The sequence below is a fragment of the Salmo trutta genome, unplaced genomic scaffold, assembly GCF_901001165.1.
Source record: "Salmo trutta unplaced genomic scaffold, fSalTru1.1, whole genome shotgun sequence".
In the NCBI taxonomy this organism is placed as follows: domain Eukaryota; kingdom Metazoa; phylum Chordata; class Actinopteri; order Salmoniformes; family Salmonidae; genus Salmo; species Salmo trutta.
The window spans coordinates 725259-744939 of record NW_021823434.1 but is presented as its reverse complement, the minus strand read 5'-3'; the positions used below and the strand labels follow the sequence as shown (position 1 = coordinate 744939).

Here is a 19681-nt window from a genome sequence, read left to right as displayed (position 1 = left end):
CACAAAATGTAAAAAAGGTAGATATGTCATGTTTTAGGTCATTAAATTGTACTGCGACTGGAAAATCCCTGTCGTTTCTCCTGATTGAACTGTTATGTTCACTAATTCTCTGTTTGAGAGAACGAGAGGTTTTACCTACATAGCACAGCCCACATGGTCATGTATTAATGTAAATAACATGGGTGGTGGAACACGTAATAATGTCATTTATTTGGAACCGTTTTCCTGTATGTGGGTGGCAAAAATATTCACACTTAATCATATTGTTGCACTGTGTGCAATCTTACATTTATAGCTACTATTCAGAAGAGGGCGGAAAAGACTTCTACTCAATCACTTTTTATAGCTATTGTTCACGGGCCTCCTGGGACGTATACAGCGTTCCTCACTGAGTTCCCTGAATTCCTATCGGACTGTGTGACAATACATTTTTTTGAGTATCTGCCATGACTACAAGAAACTGGTATACAGAAACACCCGAGCCCTGAAGCAAGCTTCCAGATAATTGGAATGGAAATGGAGCTCTACCAAATTAGAAGTCTAGCTTGGAAAGACCGTGCAGCCCTCACTGCTGCTCGATCAACCTAGTGGCATAGCACCCCTGTATATAGCCTCCACATTGACTCTGTACCGGTACCCCCTGTATATAGCCTCCACATTGACTCTGTATCGGTACCCCCTGTATATAGCCTCCACATTGACTCTGTATCGGTACCCCCTGTATATAGCCTCCACATTGACTCTGTACCGGTACCCCCCTGTATATAGCCTCCACATTGACTCTGTACCGGTACCCCCTGTATATAGCCTCCACATTGACTCTGTATCGGTACCCCCTGTATATAGCCTCCACATTGACTCTGTATCGGTACCCCCTGTATATAGCCTCCACATTGACTCTGTACCGGTACCCCCTGTATATAGTCTCCACATTGACTCTGTACCGGTACCCCCTGTATATAGCCTCCACATTGACTCTGTACCAGTACCCCCTGTATATAGCCTCCACATTGACTCTGTACCAGTACCCCCTGTATATAGCCTCCACATTGACTCTGTACCGTAACACCCTGTATATAGTCTCCACATTGACTCTGTACCAGTACCCCTGTATATAGCCTCGTTATTTTATTGTGTTACTTTTTATGACATTTTTTACTTTAGTTTATTTAGTAAATATTTTTTTACTCTATGTCTTGAACTGTATTGTTGGTTAAGGGCTTGTAAGCAAGCATTTCATGAGGTCTACCATCTGTTGTATTCAGCGTGACAAATAAAATTTGATTTGAAGAACAAAGTGCGAGCTCTCAAACACAGTACGTGGCGTTAACAGATCGTTGGACGTCTACGACCACGCTGTCACACATCAGTCTACGACCACGCTGTCATACAGTCTACGACCACGCTGTCACACATCAGTCTACGACCACGCTGTCATACAGTCTACGACCACGCTGTCACTCATCAGTCTACGACCACGCTGTCACACATCAGTCTACGACCACGCTGTCATACAGTCTACGACCACGCTGTCATACAGTCTACGACCACGCTGTCACACATCAGTCTACGACCACGCTGTCACACATCAGTCTACGACCACGCTGTCACACATCAGTCTACGACCACGCTGTCACACATCAGTCTACGACCACGCTGTCACACATCAGTCTACGACCACGCTGTCACACATCAGTCTACGAACACGCTGTCTCACATCAGTCTACGAACACGCTGTCTCACATCAGTCTACGAACACGCTGTCTCACATCAGTCTACGACCACGCTGTCACACATCAGTCTACGACCACGCTGTCACACATCAGTCTACGACCACGCTGTCACACATCAGTCTACGACCACGCTGTCACACATCAGTCTACGACCACACTGTCATACAGTCTACGACCACGCTGTCACACATCAGTCTACGACCACGCTGTCACACATCAGTCTACGACCACGCTGTCACACATCAGTCTACGACCACGCTGTCACACATCAGTCTACGACCACGCTGTCACACATCAGTCTACGAACACGCTGTCTCACATCAGTCTACGAACACGCTGTCTCACATCAGTCTACGAACACGCTGTCTCACATCAGTCTACGACCACGCTGTCACACATCAGTCTACGACCACGCTGTCACACATCAGTCTACGACCACGCTGTCACACATCAGTCTACGACCACACTGTCATACAGTCTACGACCACGCTGTCACACATCAGTCTACGACCACGCTGTCATACATCAGTCTACGAACACGCTGTCTCACATCAGTCTACGACCACGCTGTCACACATCAGTCTACGACCACGCTGTCACACATCAGTCTACGACCACGCTGTCACACATCAGTCTACGACCACGCTGTCACACATCAGTCTACGACCACGCTGTCACACATCAGTCTACGACCACGCTGTCATACAGTCTACGACCACGCTGTCACACATCAGTCTATGACCACGCTGTCATACATCAGTCTACGAACACGCTGTCTCACATCAGTCTACGACCACGCTGTCACACATCAGTCTACGACCACGCTGTCACACATCAGTCTACGACCACGCTGTCACACATCAGTCTACGACCACGCTGTCACACATCAGTCTACGACCACGCTGTCACACATCAGTCTACGACCACGCTGTCACACATCAGTCTACGACCACGCTGTCATACAGTCTACGACCACGCTGTCACACATCAGTCTATGACCACGCTGTCACACATCAGTCTATGACCACGCTGTCACACATCAGTCTACGAACACGCTGTCACACATCAGTCTACGAACACGCTGTCACACATCAGTCTACGACCACGCTGTCACACATCAGTCTATGACCACGCTGTCACACATCAGTCTATGACCACGCTGTCTCACATCGGACTACGACCACGCTGTCATACATCGGTCTACGACCACGCTGTCACACATCGGTCTACGACCACGCTGTCACACATCGGTCTACGACCACGCTGTCACACATAGGTCTACGACCACGCTGTCATACATAGGTCTACGACCACGCTGTCATACATCAGTCTACGAACACGCTGTCATACATCAGTCTACGAACACGCTGTCTCACATCAGTCTACGACCACGCTGTCACACATCAGTCTACGACCACGCTGTCACACATCAGTCTACGACCACGCTGTCACACATCAGTCTACGACCACGCTGTCACACATCAGTCTACGACCACGCTGTCACACATCAGTCTACGACCACGCTGTCATACAGTCTACGACCACGCTGTCATACATCAGTCTACGACCACGCTGTCATACATCAGTCTACGACCACGCTGTCGCACATCAGTCTACGACCACGCTGTCATACATCAGTCTACGACCACGCTGTCACACATCAGTCTACGACCACGCTGTCACACATCAGTCTACGACCACGCTGTCACACATCAGTCTACGACCACGCTGTCACACATCAGTCTACGACCACGCTGTCACACATCAGTCTACGACCACGCTGTCACACATCAGTCTACGACCACGCTGTCACACATCAGTCTACGACCACGCTGTCATACAGTCTACGACCACGCTGTCATACATCAGTCTACGACCACGCTGTCATACATCAGTCTACGACCACGCTGTCATACATCAGTCTACGACCACGCTGTCACACATCAGTCTACGACCACGCTGTCACACATCAGTCTACGAACACGCTGTCTCACATCAGTCTACGACCACGCTGTCATACAGTCTATGACCACGCTGTCATACAGTCTACGACCACGCTGTCACACAGTCTACGACCACGCTGTCATACATCAGTCTACGACCACGCTGTCACACATCAGTCTACGACCACGCTGTCATACAGTCTACGACCACGCTGTCACACATCAGTCTACGACCACGCTGTCACACATCAGTCTACGACCACGCTGTCACACATCAGTCTACGACCACGCTGTCACACATCAGTCTACGACCACGCTGTCACACATCAGTCTACGACCACGCTGTCACACATCAGTCTACGACCACGCTGTCACACATCAGTCTACGACCACGCTGTCACACATCAGTCTACGACCACGCTGTCACACATCAGTCTACGACCACGCTGTCTCACATCAGTCTACGACCACGCTGTCTCACATCAGTCTACGACCACGCTGTCACACATCAGTCTACGACCACGCTGTCACACATCAGTCTACGACCACGCTGTCACACATCAGTCTACGACCACGCTGTCATACAGTCTACGACCACGCTGTCACACATCAGTCTATGACCACGCTGTCACACATCAGTCTATGACCACGCTGTCACACATCAGTCTACGAACACGCTGTCTCACATCGGTCTACGACCACGCTGTCATACATCGGTCTACGACCACGCTGTCACACATCGGTCTACGACCACGCTGTCAGACATAGGTCTACGACCACGCTGTCATACATAGGTCTACGACCACGCTGTCATACATCAGTCTACGAACACGCTGTCTCACATCAGTCTACGACCACACTGTCATACAGTCTACGACCACGCTGTCACACATCAGTCTACGACCACGCTGTCACACATCAGTCTACGACCACGCTGTCACACATCAGTCTACGACCACGCTGTCATACAGTCTACGACCACGCTGTCATACATCAGTCTACGACCACGCTGTCATACATCAGTCTACGACCACGCTGTCGCACATCAGTCTACGACCACGCTGTCGCACATCAGTCTACGACCACGCTGTCATACAGTCTACGACCACGCTGTCATACAGTCTACGACCACGCTGTCACACATCAGTCTACGACCACGCTGTCACACATCAGTCTACGACCACGCTGTCACACATCAGTCTACGAACACGCTGTCACACATCAGTCTACGACCACGCTGTCATACAGTCTACGACCACGCTGTCATACAGTCTACGACCACGCTGTCATACAGTCTACGACCACGCTGTCATACATCAGTCTACGACCACGCTGTCACACATCAGTCTACGACCACGCTGTCATACAGTCTACGACCACGCTGTCCCACATCAGTCTACAACCACGCTGTCTCACATCAGTCTACGACCACACTGTCACACATCAGTCTACGACCACGCTGTCATACATCAGTCTACGACCACGCTGTCACACATCAGTCTACGACCACACTGTCATACAGTCTACGACCACACTGTCATACAGTCTACGACCACGCTGTCATACATAGGTCTACGACCACGCTGTCACACATCAGTCTACGACCACGCTGTCTCACATCAGTCTACGACCACGCTGTCATTCATCAGTCTACGACCACGCTGTCATACATCAGTCTACGACCACGCTGTCATACATCAGTCTACGAACACGCTGTCATACAGTCTACGACCACGCTGTCATACAGTCTACGACCACGCTGTCATTCATCAGTCTACGACCACGCTGTCATACATCAGTCTACGACCACGCTGTCATACATCAGTCTACGAACACGCTGTCATACATCAGTCTACGACCACGCTGTCATACATCAGTCTACGACCACGCTGTCATACAGTCTACGACCACGCTGTCACACATCAGTCTACGAGTCACATTGATGAGTAGTGAGACATGAAGTCCCGTGTCCTGAGAACATGGAGGAGAGGAACACAGCAGAGAACCTAAAACGGCATTAATACCATCGTTGCTGAGTGGGTAGGGGACAGCAGTAAGGTGAGCGCTGTCTGGTAGGTAGCCAGGACAGCAGTAGATTGAACTACTCAGTCTGGTAGGTAGCCAGGACAGCAGTAGATTGATCTGATCTGCTCTGTCTGGTAGGTAGCCAGGACAGCAGTAGATTGAACTGCTCAGTCTGGTAGGTAGCCAGGACAGCAGTAGATTGATCTGCTCAGTCTGGTAGATAGCCAGGACATCAGTAGATTGAACTGCTCAGTCTGGTAGGTAGCCAGGACAGCAGTAGATTGATCTGCTCAGTCTGGTAGGTAGCCAGGACAGCAGTAGATTGATCTGCTCAGTCTGGTAGGTAGCCAGGACAGCAGTAGATTGAACTGCTCTGTCCGGTAGGTAGCCAGGACATCAGTAGATTGAACTGCACTGCCCCCTAGTGGTCAAATGGCAGACCATATCTGAATTGTGAATTCACATGTCATTTTATATATTTTTTTATTATCATCGTTTAAAACTATAAAAAGAAAAGCAGTTTAAATGTTATTTGAGACCGGTAATGATATGTGTACCTGGAGACGGTCCAGCTGTGGTGCTGGCTGGACGAGGGCTTCTCCGGGGTGTCCAAGGCTGATGTCCCTTCAGCCTCCTCCCTGGGCAGAGTGGCAGTAGGACCCAGAGAGGAGACGGACAGGTTGGCATACGGCTTAGAGGGAAGTCTCATCTGGAACAACAGGACAGAGTTAGGAGGGTCAGATATATAGGCATAATCTGAACATCTGTCAACAATTAAAGGGCTAGTGTGGTCGATGGATGGACGAGGACGACTTTGGCTCACCTTTTTACAGCACTGCGAGCACACAGGCCTGGAGAGAGAGTGAAATATTCAGTCACAACGAATTGCATGAATTCTGATATATACAGTGCCTTCGAAAATTATTCAGACCCCTTTCCAGATTTTATGTTACAGCATTATTCTAAAATTGTTTAAAAACTCAATCTACACACAATACCCCATAATGACAAAGCAAAAACAGGTTTATAGAAAGTGTTGTAAATTTACAAAAAGTATTTAAATACGTAAGTATTTAGACCATTTGCTTTGAGACTCGAAATTGAGGTCAGATGCATCCTGTTTCCATTGATCATCCTTGAGATGTTTATACAACTTGATTGGAGTCCACCTGTGGTAAATTCAATTGATTGGACATAATTTGGAAAGGCACATATCTGTCTATATAAGGTCCCACAGTTGACAGCGCATGTCAGACCAAAGACCAAGCCATGAGATCAAAAGAATTGTCCGTAGAGCTCGAAGACAGAATTGTGTCGAGGCACAAATCTGGGGAAGGGTACCAAAATATTTCTGCAGCATTGAAGGTCCACAAGAACACAGTGTCAGGGGAGAAGGGCCTTGGTCAGGGAGGTGACCAAGAATCAGGTGGTCACTCTGACAGAGCTCCAGAGTTCCTCTGTGGAGATGGGAGAACCTTCCAGAAGGACAACCATCTCTGCAGAACTCCACCAATCAGGCCTTTATGGTAGAGTGGCCTAAAGACTTTCAGACCATGAGAAACAAGATTCTCTGGTCTGATGAACCAAGATTGAACTCTTTGGCCTGAATGCCAAGCATCATCATGCTGTGGGGATGTTCTTCAGCGGCAGGGACTTGGAGACTAGTTAGGATTGAGGTAAAGATGAATGGAGCAAAGCACAGAGAGATCCTACATGATCCCTGAGTGCTCATCCAGAGCACTCAGGACCTCGCCCCCAGTCAACCACCCTAAGCACACAGCCAAAACAGCACAGGAGTGGCTTCGGGACAAGTCTCTGAATGTCCTTGAGTGGCCCATCCAGAGCCCGGACTTGAACCCGATCGAGCATCTCTGGAGAGAACTGAAAATAGCTGTGCAGCGATGCTCCCCATCCAACCTGACAGAGCTTGAGGATCTGCAGAGAAGAATGGGATAAACTCTCCAAATACAGGTGTGCCAAACTTGTAGCGTCGTACCCAAGAAGACTCAAGGCTGTAATCGCTGCCAAAGTTGCTTCAACAAAGTATTGAGTAAAGGGTCTGAATACTTAAAAATGTAAAATAAGGCAGCAACGTAAAAAAAAAAGTGTCAAGGGGTCTGAATACTTTCCAAATATACTGTACATTTTTTCATGTATACTTTATTTTCCATTTAGAAGGACAATAACAACAACAGTGACTACAAACATCCAAACATGACAACAAACAATAGATGGGTGGAGGGGGAGGGTAGGTAGCCTGGGTTCTACCAGGAAACACAACACCCCCTGAGCCCTGCCACAGCAGGCCAGGTATCCTGTGTGACCTGGAAGGAGCCAAGCCTGGGGGGGGTACAGCTCAAACAAATACAGACGATTAATATATCAGACTATGCTCTTTGATTTACATATGATCTTATAATGTCCTAGAGACTCCCTTAATTCGGATTAATGTGAAAGAGATTCTCCGATACTTTTGAGTCAGTAGTTTTGAATGTAGCTCTCACGAGTCAAGTGGTCCCTTGAAAATGTCATACTACATTACATTTGTGCCCCACGTCATTGCGCTCTCTCGCTCTGCTGTGTGCGTCTTGCTTGCTGTCGTTCAAAATGGCGAGGGGCTGAAGCTCATTGGCTAGAACTGCTAGGGGCTTACAATCATGGGGGAAAATGGCGCCACACAGCTTCCAGAAACACAGTCGCTTACACACGAGAGATTTCGTGGCTAATTGAGGTAACACAGTAATTCTGCTCATAGATTATACATGTATGAACTACACATTGACACATCCAGCCCAAAGCCAGAGGTTTTAAAAAGACTTAGTCACCAAAGTGACAGTCATAATGGAGAACAATAGTCTAATATAAATACAGCTATAATAGAGAACTATATTGTAATATAAATACAGCTATAATCTAAATGTACCTTTTGCAGAACTGACAGGTGTAGGACCAGGTGAAGAAGGAGAACCTTTTAGTCTGACAGGAGAAGCACAGCTACAGGAGAGAGGAGGAGAATGGTTAACATCAAGTAAATATCAATCAATATCTATTCATGCCATTTATATCTGCAAAGATTTCCTACTGCACACCACCCCGCCGGTAAAGTGTCTCTAGACAGGCCCAGGTCCTAGTCCTGCTGGTACAGTATCTAGACAGGCCCAGGTCCTAGTCCTGCTGGTACAGTATCTAGACAGGCCCAGGGTCTAGCCCTGCTGGTAGAGTATCTAGACAGGCCCAGGGTGTAGCCCTGCTGGTACAGTATCTAGACAGGCCCACCCTGCTGGTACAGTATCTAGAGAGGCCCAGGGTGTAGCCCTGCTGGTACAGTATCTAGACAGGCCCAGGGTGTAGCCCTGCTGGTACAGTATCTAGACAGGCCCAGGGTGTAGCCCTGCTGGTACAGTATCTAGACAGGCCAAGGGTCTAGCCCTGCTGGTACAGTATCTAGACAGGCCCAGGGTCTAGCCCTGCTGGTACAGTATCTAGACAGGCCCAGGCCCACCCTGCTGGTACAGTATCTAGACAGGCCCAGGGTCTAGTCCTGCTGGTACAGTATCTAGACAGGCCCAGGGTCCACACCTGCTGGTACAGTATCTAGACAGGCCCAGGGTCCACACCTGCTGGTACAGTATCTAGACAGGCCCAGGGTCTAGCCCTGCTGGTACAGTATCTAGACAGGCCCAGGGTCTAGCCCTGCTGGTACAGTATCTAGACAGGCCCAGGGTCTAGCCCTGCTGGTACAGTATCTAGACAGGCCCAGGGTCTAGCCCTGCTGGTACAGTATCTAGACAGGCCCAGGGTGTAGCCCTGCTGGTACAGTATCTAGACAGGCCCAGGGTGTAGCCCTGCTGGTACAGTATCTAGACAGGCCCAGGGTCTAGCCCTGCTGGTACAGTATCTAGAGAGGCCCAGGGTCTAGCCCTGCTCGTACAGTATCTAGAGAGGCCCACCCCTGCTGGTACAGTATCTAGACAGGCCCAGGGTCTAGCCCTGCTGGTACAGTATCTAGACAGGCCCAGGCCCACCCTGCTGGTACAGTATCTAGACAGGCCCAGGGTCTACCCCTGCTGGTACAGTATCTAGACAGGCCCAGGGTCTAGTCCTGCTGGTACAGTATCTAGACAGGCCCAGGGTCCACACCTGCTGGTACAGTATCTAGACAGGCCCAGGTCTGCTGGTACAGTATCTAGACAGGCCCAGGGTGTAGCCCTGCTGGTACAGTATCTAGACAGGCCCAGGTTCACCCCTGCTGGTACAGTATCTAGACAGGCCCAGTGTGTAGCCCTGCTGGTACAGTATCTAGACAGGCCCAGTGTGTAGCCCTGCTGGTACAGTATCTAGACAGGCCCAGGGTCTAGCCCTGCTGGTACAGTATCTCGACAGGCCCAGGTCCACCCCTGCTGGTACAGTATCTAGACAGGCCCAGGGTGTAGCCCTGCTGGTACAGTATCTAGACAGGCCCAGGGTGTAACCCTGCTGGTACAGTATCTAGACAGGCCCAGGGTCTAGCCCTGCTGGTACAGTATCTAGACAGGCCCAGGCCCACCCTGCTGGTACAGTATCTAGACAGGCCCAGGGTCTAGCCCTGCTGGTACAGTATCTCGACAGGCCCAGGGTCCACCCCTGCTGGTACAGTATCTAGACAGGCCCAGGTCCACCCCTGCTGGTACAGTATCTAGACAGGCCCAGGGTCTAGCCCTGCTGGTACAGTATCTCGACAGGCCCAGGTCCACCCCTGCTGGTACAGTATCTAGACAGGCCCAGGGTGTAGCCCTGCTGGTACAGTATCTAGACAGGCCCAGGGTCTAGCCCTGCTGGTACAGTATCTAGACAGGCCCAGTGTGTAGCCCTGCTGGTACAGTATCTAGACAGGCCCAGGGTCTAGCCCTGCTGGTAAAGTATCTAGACAGGCCCAGGTATCTAGACAGGCCCACCCCTGCTGGTACAGTATCTAGACAGGCCCAGTGTGTAGCCCTGCTGGTACAGTATCTAGACAGGCCCAGGGTCTAGCCCTGCTGGTACAGTATCTAGACAGGCCCAGTGTGTAGCCCTGCTGGTACAGTATCTAGACAGGCCCAGGGTCTAGCCCTGCTGGTACAGTATCTCGACAGGCCCAGGTCCACCCCTGCTGGTACAGTATCTAGACAGGCCCAGGGTGTAGCCCTGCTGGTACAGTATCTAGACAGGCCCAGGGTCTAGCCCTGCTGGTACAGTATCTAGACAGGCCCAGTGTGTAGCCCTGCTGGTACAGTATCTAGACAGGCCCAGGGTCTAGCCCTGCTGGTACAGTATCTAGACAGGCCCAGGTATCTAGACAGGCCCACCCCTGCTGGTACAGTATCTAGACAGGCCCAGGGTCTAGCCCTGCTGGTACAGTATCTAGACAGGCCCAGGGTCTAGCCCTGCTGGTACAGTATCTAGACAGGCCCAGGGTGTAGCCCTGCTGGTACAGAATCTAGACAGGCCCAGGTCTCACCTTTCCTTTCCTCAGTGCGTTGTAGATGTCTTTGTACTGTTGGAACTTCTCCAGCTCAGCTTTGACCAGAACTTGTCTGATGTGCATCACCTCTTCTACTGTTAGAGCCAGACACTCTACAGGGTAGCAGAAGTCCTCCTGAAATAACACACAGACAGAGACAGACAGACAGAGACACACAGACAGAGACAGAGAGAGACAGAGAGAGAGACACAGAGACAGAGAGAGACGGACAGACAAAGCAAGAGAGGGACAGACAGAGAGAGACACAGAGAGCGAGAGAAAGGGACAGAGACAGAGAGAGACACACAGACAGAGCGAGACGGACAGACAGAGCGAGAGAGAGGGACAGACAGAGAGAGACACACAGACAGAGCGAGACGGACAGACAGAGTGAGAGAGACAGAGAGAGACACACAGACAGAGCGAGAGAGAGGGACAGAGACAGACACACAGTTAGCTGATTACCTTTAACAAAGTAGCCTGAGTACATGCATATACATTTCAGTAATTTAGCAGATGCTTTTATCCAGAGCAACTTACAATTTGTGCTTTCATCTTAAAAGAGCAAGCTGGGACAACACAAACAGGTGTGGTACCAGGCTATTGTCTGTTTGTGCCATCATGCCAAACAGGTGTGGGACCAGGCTATTGTCTGTTTGTGCCATCATGCCAAACAGGTGTGGGACCAGGCTATTGTCTGTTTGTGCCATCATGCCAAACAGGTGTGGGAACCAGGCTATTATCTGTTTGTGCCATCATGCCAAACATATGTGGGACCAGGCTATTATCTGTTTGTGCCATCATGCCAAACAGGTGTGGGACCAGGCTATTATCAGTTTGTGCCATCATGCCAAACAGGTGTGGGACCAGGCTATTATCTGTTTGTGCCATCATGCCAAACAGGTGTGGGAACCAGGCTATTGTTTGTGCCATCATGCCAAACATATGTGGGACCAGGCTATTATCTGTTTGTGCCATCATGCCAAACATATGTGGGACCAGGCTATTATCTGTTTGTGCCATCATGCCAAACAGGTGTGGGAACCAGGCTATTATCTGTTTGTGCCATCATGCCAAACAGGTGTGGGACCAGGCTATTATCTGTTTGTGCCATCATGCCAAACAGGTGTGGGAACCAGGCTATTGTTTGTGGCATCATGCCAAACATATGTGGGACCAGGCTATTATCTGTTTGTGCCATCATGCCAAACATATGTGGGACCAGGCTATTATCTGTTTGTGCCATCATGCCAAACAGGTGTGGGAACCAGGCTATTATCTGTTTGTGCCATCATGCCAAACAGGTGTGGGACCAGGCTATTATCTGTTTGTGCCATCATGCCAAACAGGTGTGGGACCAGGCTATTGTCTGTTTGTGCCATCATGCCAAACAGGTGTGGGACCAGGCTATTGTCTGTTTGTGCCATCATGCCAAACAGGTGTGGGACCAGGCTATTATCTGTTTGTGCCATCATGCCAAACAGGTGTGGGAACCAGGCTATTATCTGTTTGTGCCATCATGCCAAACATATGTGGGACCAGGCTATTATCTGTTTGTGCCATCATGCCAAACAGGTGTGGGAACCAGGCTATTATCTGTTTGTGCCATCATGCCAAACAGGTGTGGGACCAGGCTATTATCTGTTTGTGCCATCATGCCAAACAGGTGTGGTACCAGGCTATTATGTTTGTGCCATCATGCCAAACAGGTGTGGGAACCAGGCTATTATCAAAGCTCCATGACCAATGGAAAGGAAACATGCCATAGAGGAGTTGCACCTTCATTCTGACAGCATGAAAATGAGGCGATCACATTAAAAGTAAAAATGATCTTTAAAGAATCTAAAAGTGAACCTCCAGCCCAACAGCACAGGATGATGGTTACCATGGAAACAGGAGACAAAACCATTGTTGGAGCATGCAGTTCAATTCCCCAACCACCTCACCCGTTACCGCGCCACCCGCTACGTTACCGCGCCAACCCGTTACGTTACCGCGCCACCCGCTACGTTACCGCGCCACCCGCTACGTTACCGACCGTTACGTTACCGCGCCACCCGCTACGTTACCGCGCCACCCGCTACGTTACCGCGCCACCCGCTACGTTACCCCCGCCACCCGCTACGTTACCCGCTACGTTACCCCGCCACCCGCTACGTTACCGCGCCACCCGTTACGTTACCGCGCCACCCGTTACGTTACCGCGCCACCCGTTACGTTACCGCCCGCTACGTTACCGCGCCGCCCGTTACGTTACCTCGCCACCCGCTACGTTACCCCGCCACCGGCTACGTTACCGCGCCACCCGTTACGTTACCGCCCGCTACGTTACCGCGCCACCCGCTACGTTACCGCGCCACCCGCTACGTTAACGCACCACCCGTTACGTTACCGCCCGCTACGTTACCGCGCCACCCGTTACGTTACCTCGCCACCCGCTACGTTACCCCGCCACCGGCTACGTTACCGCGCCACCCGTTACGTTACCGCCCGCTACGTTACCGCGCCACCCGCTACGTTACCGCGCCACCCGCTACGTTACCGCGCCACCCGTTACGTTACCGCGCCACCCGCTACGTTACCGCGCCACCCGCTACGTTACCGCGCCACCCGCTACGTTACCGCGCCACCCGCTACGTTACCGCGCCACCCGCTACGTTACCGCGCCACCCGCTACGTTACTGCTCCACCAGCTACGTTACCGCAGCACCCGTTACGTTACCGCGCCACCCGCTACGTTACCGCGCCACCCGCTACGTTACCGCGCCACCCGCTACGTTACCGCGCCACCCGCTACGTTACCGCGCCACCAGCATGATATTATTCCCAAGGAGCCCACAGAGCAGACTGATGATGATGATGAAGATGAGCAACACAGCAGCTCTGTGCCCATCTCAACACCCAGTGAGTCATGTGGTTAGTTGGAGTGTATAAAGTCTAGAATGTGTTACCAAGCCATGTTAGTTTTAACACTAGAAGTTGCATTAGGTGATCATTGATGACGTCATTGGGTGCGTTCCAGGTCATCTTTTTTTTGCAGTCTGGGGTCCAATAATCTCTGAATACTGGAATATTATACATCAATGTGGTGACGACCTGGGACGCATCCATAGTTATTCTGAGAGGAGTGACATAATACATCCAGGACCTACCACCTTAGCACCACTGCTGGGGGCTGGGTTTTCCACCTGACGTAAAGGAAATAAAATAGTTCAGTAGAACTCATTGGAGCACTGACTTCTCCTCCAGAATACCATTCTGCCTGCCTCACCATAATAACACCATTCTATCAGCCTCTGGAGACGCCACATTCATCATAATAATATCATTATACAATACTATATATACACAATACTATATATATATACATACATACATACATACATACATACATACATACATACATACATACATACATACATACATACATACATACATACATACATACATACATACATACATACATACATACACATATATATATATATATATATACATACACATATATACATATACATACACATATATATATATATATATATATATATATATATATATATATATATATATATATATATATATATATATATACATACATACATACATACACACACACACACACACATATACATACACTAAAGCATGTGGACCCCCCTTCAAATTAGTGGATTCTATTTCAGCCACACCTTTTGCTGACAGGTGTATAAAATCAAGAACACAGCCATGCAATCTCCATAGACAAACATTGTCAGTAGAATGGCCCTTGCTGAAGAGCTCAGTGATTTTCAACGTGGCACTGTCATAGGATGCCACCTTTCCAACAAGTCAGTTCGTCACATATCTTCCCTGCTAGAGCTGCACCGGTCAACTGTAAGTGCTGTTATTGTAAAGTGGAAACATCTAGGAGCAACAACAGCTCAGCCGCTAAGTGGTAGGCTACACAAGTTCCCAGAACGGTACTGCCGAGTGCTGAAGCACGTAGCCCGTAAAAATCGTCTGTCCTCAGTTGCAACACTCACTACCGAGCTTCAAACTGCCTCTGGAAGCAACGTCAGCACAAGAACTGTTGGGAGCTTCATGAAATGGGTTTCCATGGTCGAGCAGCAGCACACAAGCCTAAGAGGGAGAGCGAGAATGGAGGGAGAATATAGAGAGAATGGAGGGAGAATATAGAGAGAATGGAGGGAGAATATAGAGAGAATGGAGGGAGAATATAGAGAGAATGGAGGGAGAATATAGAGAGAATAGAGGGAGAATATAGAGAGAAGAGAGGGAGAATATAGAGAGAATGGAGGGAGAATATAGAGAGAATGGAGGGAGAATATAGAGAGAATGGAGGGAGAATATAGAGATGAGGAGAATGGAGGGAGAATATAGAGAGAATGGAGGGAGAATATAGAGAGAATGGAGGGAGAATATAGAGAGAATGGAGGGAGAATATAGAGAGAATGGAGGGAGAATATAGAGAGAATGGAGGGAGAATATAGAGAGAATGGAGGGAGAATATAGAGAGAATGGAGGGAGAGGAGAGATCGAATGGAGAGAATATGAGAGAGTGGAGGGATAATATAGGGAGAATGAGATGATAAAGCAGGGAGTTGGTTCTGAAGGTGGAGAGATGATAAGGCAGGGAGTTGGTTCTGAAGGTGGAGAGATGATAAGGTAGGTAGTTGGTTCTTGGAGGTTGGACTTTCTGCTACACCTTTCCCAGAAACACCTATTTCTCTCTCTCTAGGAGACTGAACCATCTGCCTGCTGGATGGGCTAATTCAGATGAATCATATTATATGAGAGATTCCTCTTTTCTGTTTGTATACTCCATCACTGTGCAGCACAGGAGGTTGGTGGCACCTTAAAGGGGAAAGGAAGCACCTTAGGAATTAAATCTAAGCAAAGAGATGTATTAAATCCACTAATACTAAACATGTGCATTTAACATAAAAACCATCTCTATATTTACTATTTTGATCGTCAACAAGGTTTATTTGAGCTATAGTCAGCGTCATTTTAAATTGCCATAGTAACGACTGACGCCAGTGCGTCACTGGCAGGAATCAGCAAATTGTCTGTGATATTGAGTTTTCACACGGAGAGTGAATCGAAGAGAGAGTGAGGTTAGGACAATGAAGATGGCAACAAAACGTAGTAATTCAAACATTAACTGTATAAATCCCTCGGTAAGCTACCATCGGCTGCCCAACGACCTACAACGTTTGAAGAAGAGGCTCCATGTCCTGATGAGGAAGGACGTGTCAGCTCGAGCTAACAGGATCTGCAGCCAGCACTTCACGGAGGAAGGGCACTTTTGATGCGGCAACCGGGAGTTTCCGAATGGAAAGGAATCATATGACTACGTAGAAGCCCTCTGCTTGCCCCTCAATCTCGATGGTTATGGTGTAGGGGTTACCGACCGACCATCAACGACCAACCATCAGCTAATTGGATGCAGTCTATCACAGTGCCATTCGTTTTGTCACCAAAGCCCCATATACTACCCACCACTGTGACCTGTACGCTCTCGTTGGCTGGCCCTCGCTTCATATTTGTTGCCAAACCCACTGGCTCCAGGTCATCTACAAGTCTCTGCTAGGTAAAGACCCGCCTTATCTCAGCTCACTGGTCACCATAGCAACACCCACCCGTAGCACGCGCTCCAGCAGGTATATCTCACCATCTCACCTTCCAGTTCTCTGCTGCCAATGACTGGAACGAACTATAAAAATCACTGAAGCTGGAGACTCATATCTCCCTCACTAGCTTTAAGCACCAGCTGTCAGAGCAGCTCACAGATCACTGCACCTGTACATAGCCCATCTGTAATTAGCCCATCCAACTACCTCATCCCCATACTGTTATCTATTTTGCTCCTTTGCACCCCAGTATCTCTACTTGCACATTCATCTTCTGCACATCTATCACTCCAGTGTTTAACTGCTAAATTGTAATTATTTCGCCACTATGGTCTATTTATTGTCTTACCTCCCTTATCCTACCTCATTTGCACACACTGTATATAGACTTTTTCTATTATATTATATTATTTGTTTATTCCATGTGTAGCTCTGTTTGTGTTGCACTGCTTTGCTTTATCTTGGCCAGGTTTCAGTTGTAAATGAGAACTTGTTCTCAACTGGCCACCTGGTTAAATAAAGGTGAAATAAATAAAAAAATAAAAATAAAAACAACGTCGCTGACTTCGGAGTCAAGCAAAAGCCGGACTGAAAAGAGGCGGCGACGAGAGTCAATGGAGCCTGAGGTAACGTTAAACCGGTCATGACTGTTGTTGACGAGGCTAGCGTTAGACACTGGACAACTTTGTTGTAACTGTAGTTGAAGGTAACAAGCTAATTGCATCTGAAATGTTTTGTGTAACACCCCCCCCCCAGTAAGTAACTCGACTGCAACACAGTTTCTCTCTGTAGCCTTGTTACTCCTCTGGCTGCTGTTCATCCTGGGGTTCACATCCCTCCATGACACACTGCCTGACCTGACCAGTACCAGGTCATTCAGCAAGTAAGTTACCTCAGAGAAACCATCTCACAGTAGGGCAGGGAGATGGCACAATATTGTTATGCCATTTCAAGCATCATACAATGTGTTTGAAAACACGAGGCCAACCAGGTAATTGAAAACACGAGGCTTGACTGTCTGCAGCACACAGTAGTGTACACTATAATACCATGGAGACTTGACTGTCTGCAGCACACAGTAGTGTACACTATAATACCATGGAGACTTGACTGTCTGCAGCACACAGTAGTGTACACTATAATACCATGGAGGCTTGACTGTCTGCAGCACACAGTGTACATACCAGAGACTTGGAGCTCTGTCTGGTGGGGGCTGTGAAGGGTCGTACGCTGGTGGGGGGCTCCTTCTCATTGGAGCGTCTCCTCTGAGGGGAGGGGCGACTGTCAGGCTGGGGAGTCATGGTGATGGGCAGGAACCTAGAGGGTGCTGGAGGGGGGAGAGAAAAGACAGGCTGGAAGGACGGAGGGAACAGGCAGTTTTTTTATTTTTTTAAATGTTACTTTTACCCCGTTTTCTCCCTAATTTCATTGTATCCAATTGGTAGTTACAGTCTTGTCTCATCGCTGCAACTCCCGTACGGACTCGGGAGAGGCGAAGGTCGAGAGCCGTGCGTCCTCTGAAACACAACCAAGCCGCGCTGCTTCTTGACACAATACCCACTTAACCCGGGAAGCCAGCCGCACCAATGTGTCGGAGGAAACGCCGTACACCTGGCGACCGTGTCAGCGTGCACTGCACCCGGCCTGCCACAGGAGTCGCTAGAGCGCGATGGAACAAGGACATCCCTGCCGGCCAAACCCTCCTCTATCCCGGACGACGCTGGGCCAATTGTGCACCGCCCCGTGGGTCTCCCAGCCTGGACTCAAACCAGGATCTGTAGTGGCACAGCTAGTACTGCAATGCAGTGGCTTAGACCACTGCACCACTCGGGAGGCCCTGGGAACAGGCAGTTTGAGAGTGTAGTGCACTACATTTGACCAGGGCCAATAGGACTAAAGTAGTGCACTACATTTGACCAGGGCCCATAGGACTAATGTAGTGCACTACATTTGACCAGGGCCAATAGGACTAAAGTAGTGCACTACATTTGACCAGGGCCCATAGGACTAATGTAGTGCACTACATTTGACCAGGGCCAATAGGACTAAAGTAGTGCACTACATTTGACCAGGGCCCATAGGACTAAAGTAGTGCACTACATTTGACCAGGGCCCATAGGACTAATGTAGTGCACTACATTTGACCAGGGCCCATAGGACTAATGTAGTGCACTACATTTGACCAGGGCCAATAGGACTAAAGTAGTGCACTACATTTGACCAGGGCCCATAGGACTAATGTAGTGCACTACATTTGACCAGGGCCCATAGGACTAATGTAGTGCACTACATTTGACCAGGGCCCATAGGACTAATGTAGTGCACTACTAAGAATTACAATTTAGCAGATTAACACTGGAGTGACAGATGTGCAGATGATGGTGTGTAAGTAGTGATACTGGTGTGCAAAAGAGCAGAAAAGTAAATAAAAACAATATGGGGATGAGGTAGGTAGATTGGATGGGCTATTTACAGATGGGCTATGTACCGCTGCAGCGATCGGTTAGCTGTTCAGATAGCTGATGTTTAAAGTTAGTGAGGGAAATATAAGTCTCCAGCTTCAGCAATTTTTGCAATTCGTTCCAGTCATTGGCAGCAGAGAACTGGAAGGAAAGGAGGCCAAAAGGAGGTGTTGGCTTTGGGGATGACCAGTGACATATACCTGTTGGAGCGTGTGCTACGGGTGGGTGTTGTTATCATGACCAGTGAACTGAGACAAGGCGGAGCTTTACCTAGACTATAGATGACCTGGAGCCAGTGGGTCTGGCGATGAATAGGTAGCGAGGGCCAGCCGACTAGAGCATACAGGTCGCAGTGGTGGGTGGTATATGGGGCTTTGGTGACAAAACAGATGGCACTGTGATAGACTGC

The 19681-nt window shown here is 49.1% G+C and overlaps 1 protein-coding gene across 5 annotated transcripts in view; it reads right to left on the bottom strand.

Annotated features, from left to right (window-relative positions):
* Window positions 1-19681, bottom strand: part of LOC115190931 (protein spire homolog 1) — a 114742-nt gene that overhangs the window by 6444 nt on the left and 88617 nt on the right. For 3 of the 5 annotated variants that reach the window (XR_003877477.1, XM_029748967.1, XM_029748970.1), the window contains exons 12-17: window positions 17995-18137; window positions 14333-14368; window positions 11178-11315; window positions 8625-8695; window positions 6525-6552; window positions 6259-6410 (exon numbers count right to left, since the gene is read on the bottom strand). Coding sequence is in view for 4 of the 5 variants with exons in the window: in XM_029748967.1 (XP_029604827.1) it covers window positions 6259-6410; window positions 6525-6552; window positions 8625-8695; window positions 11178-11315; window positions 14333-14368; window positions 17995-18137 (568 nt within the window). In the remaining variant the exon portion in view is untranslated. Of the gene's footprint in view, window positions 1-5793; window positions 6123-6258; window positions 6411-6524; window positions 6553-8624; window positions 8696-11177; window positions 11316-14332; window positions 14369-17994; window positions 18138-19681 lie in introns of those variants that run through there. The other 2 variants (XM_029748969.1, XM_029748968.1) reach the window with 2 other exon arrangements.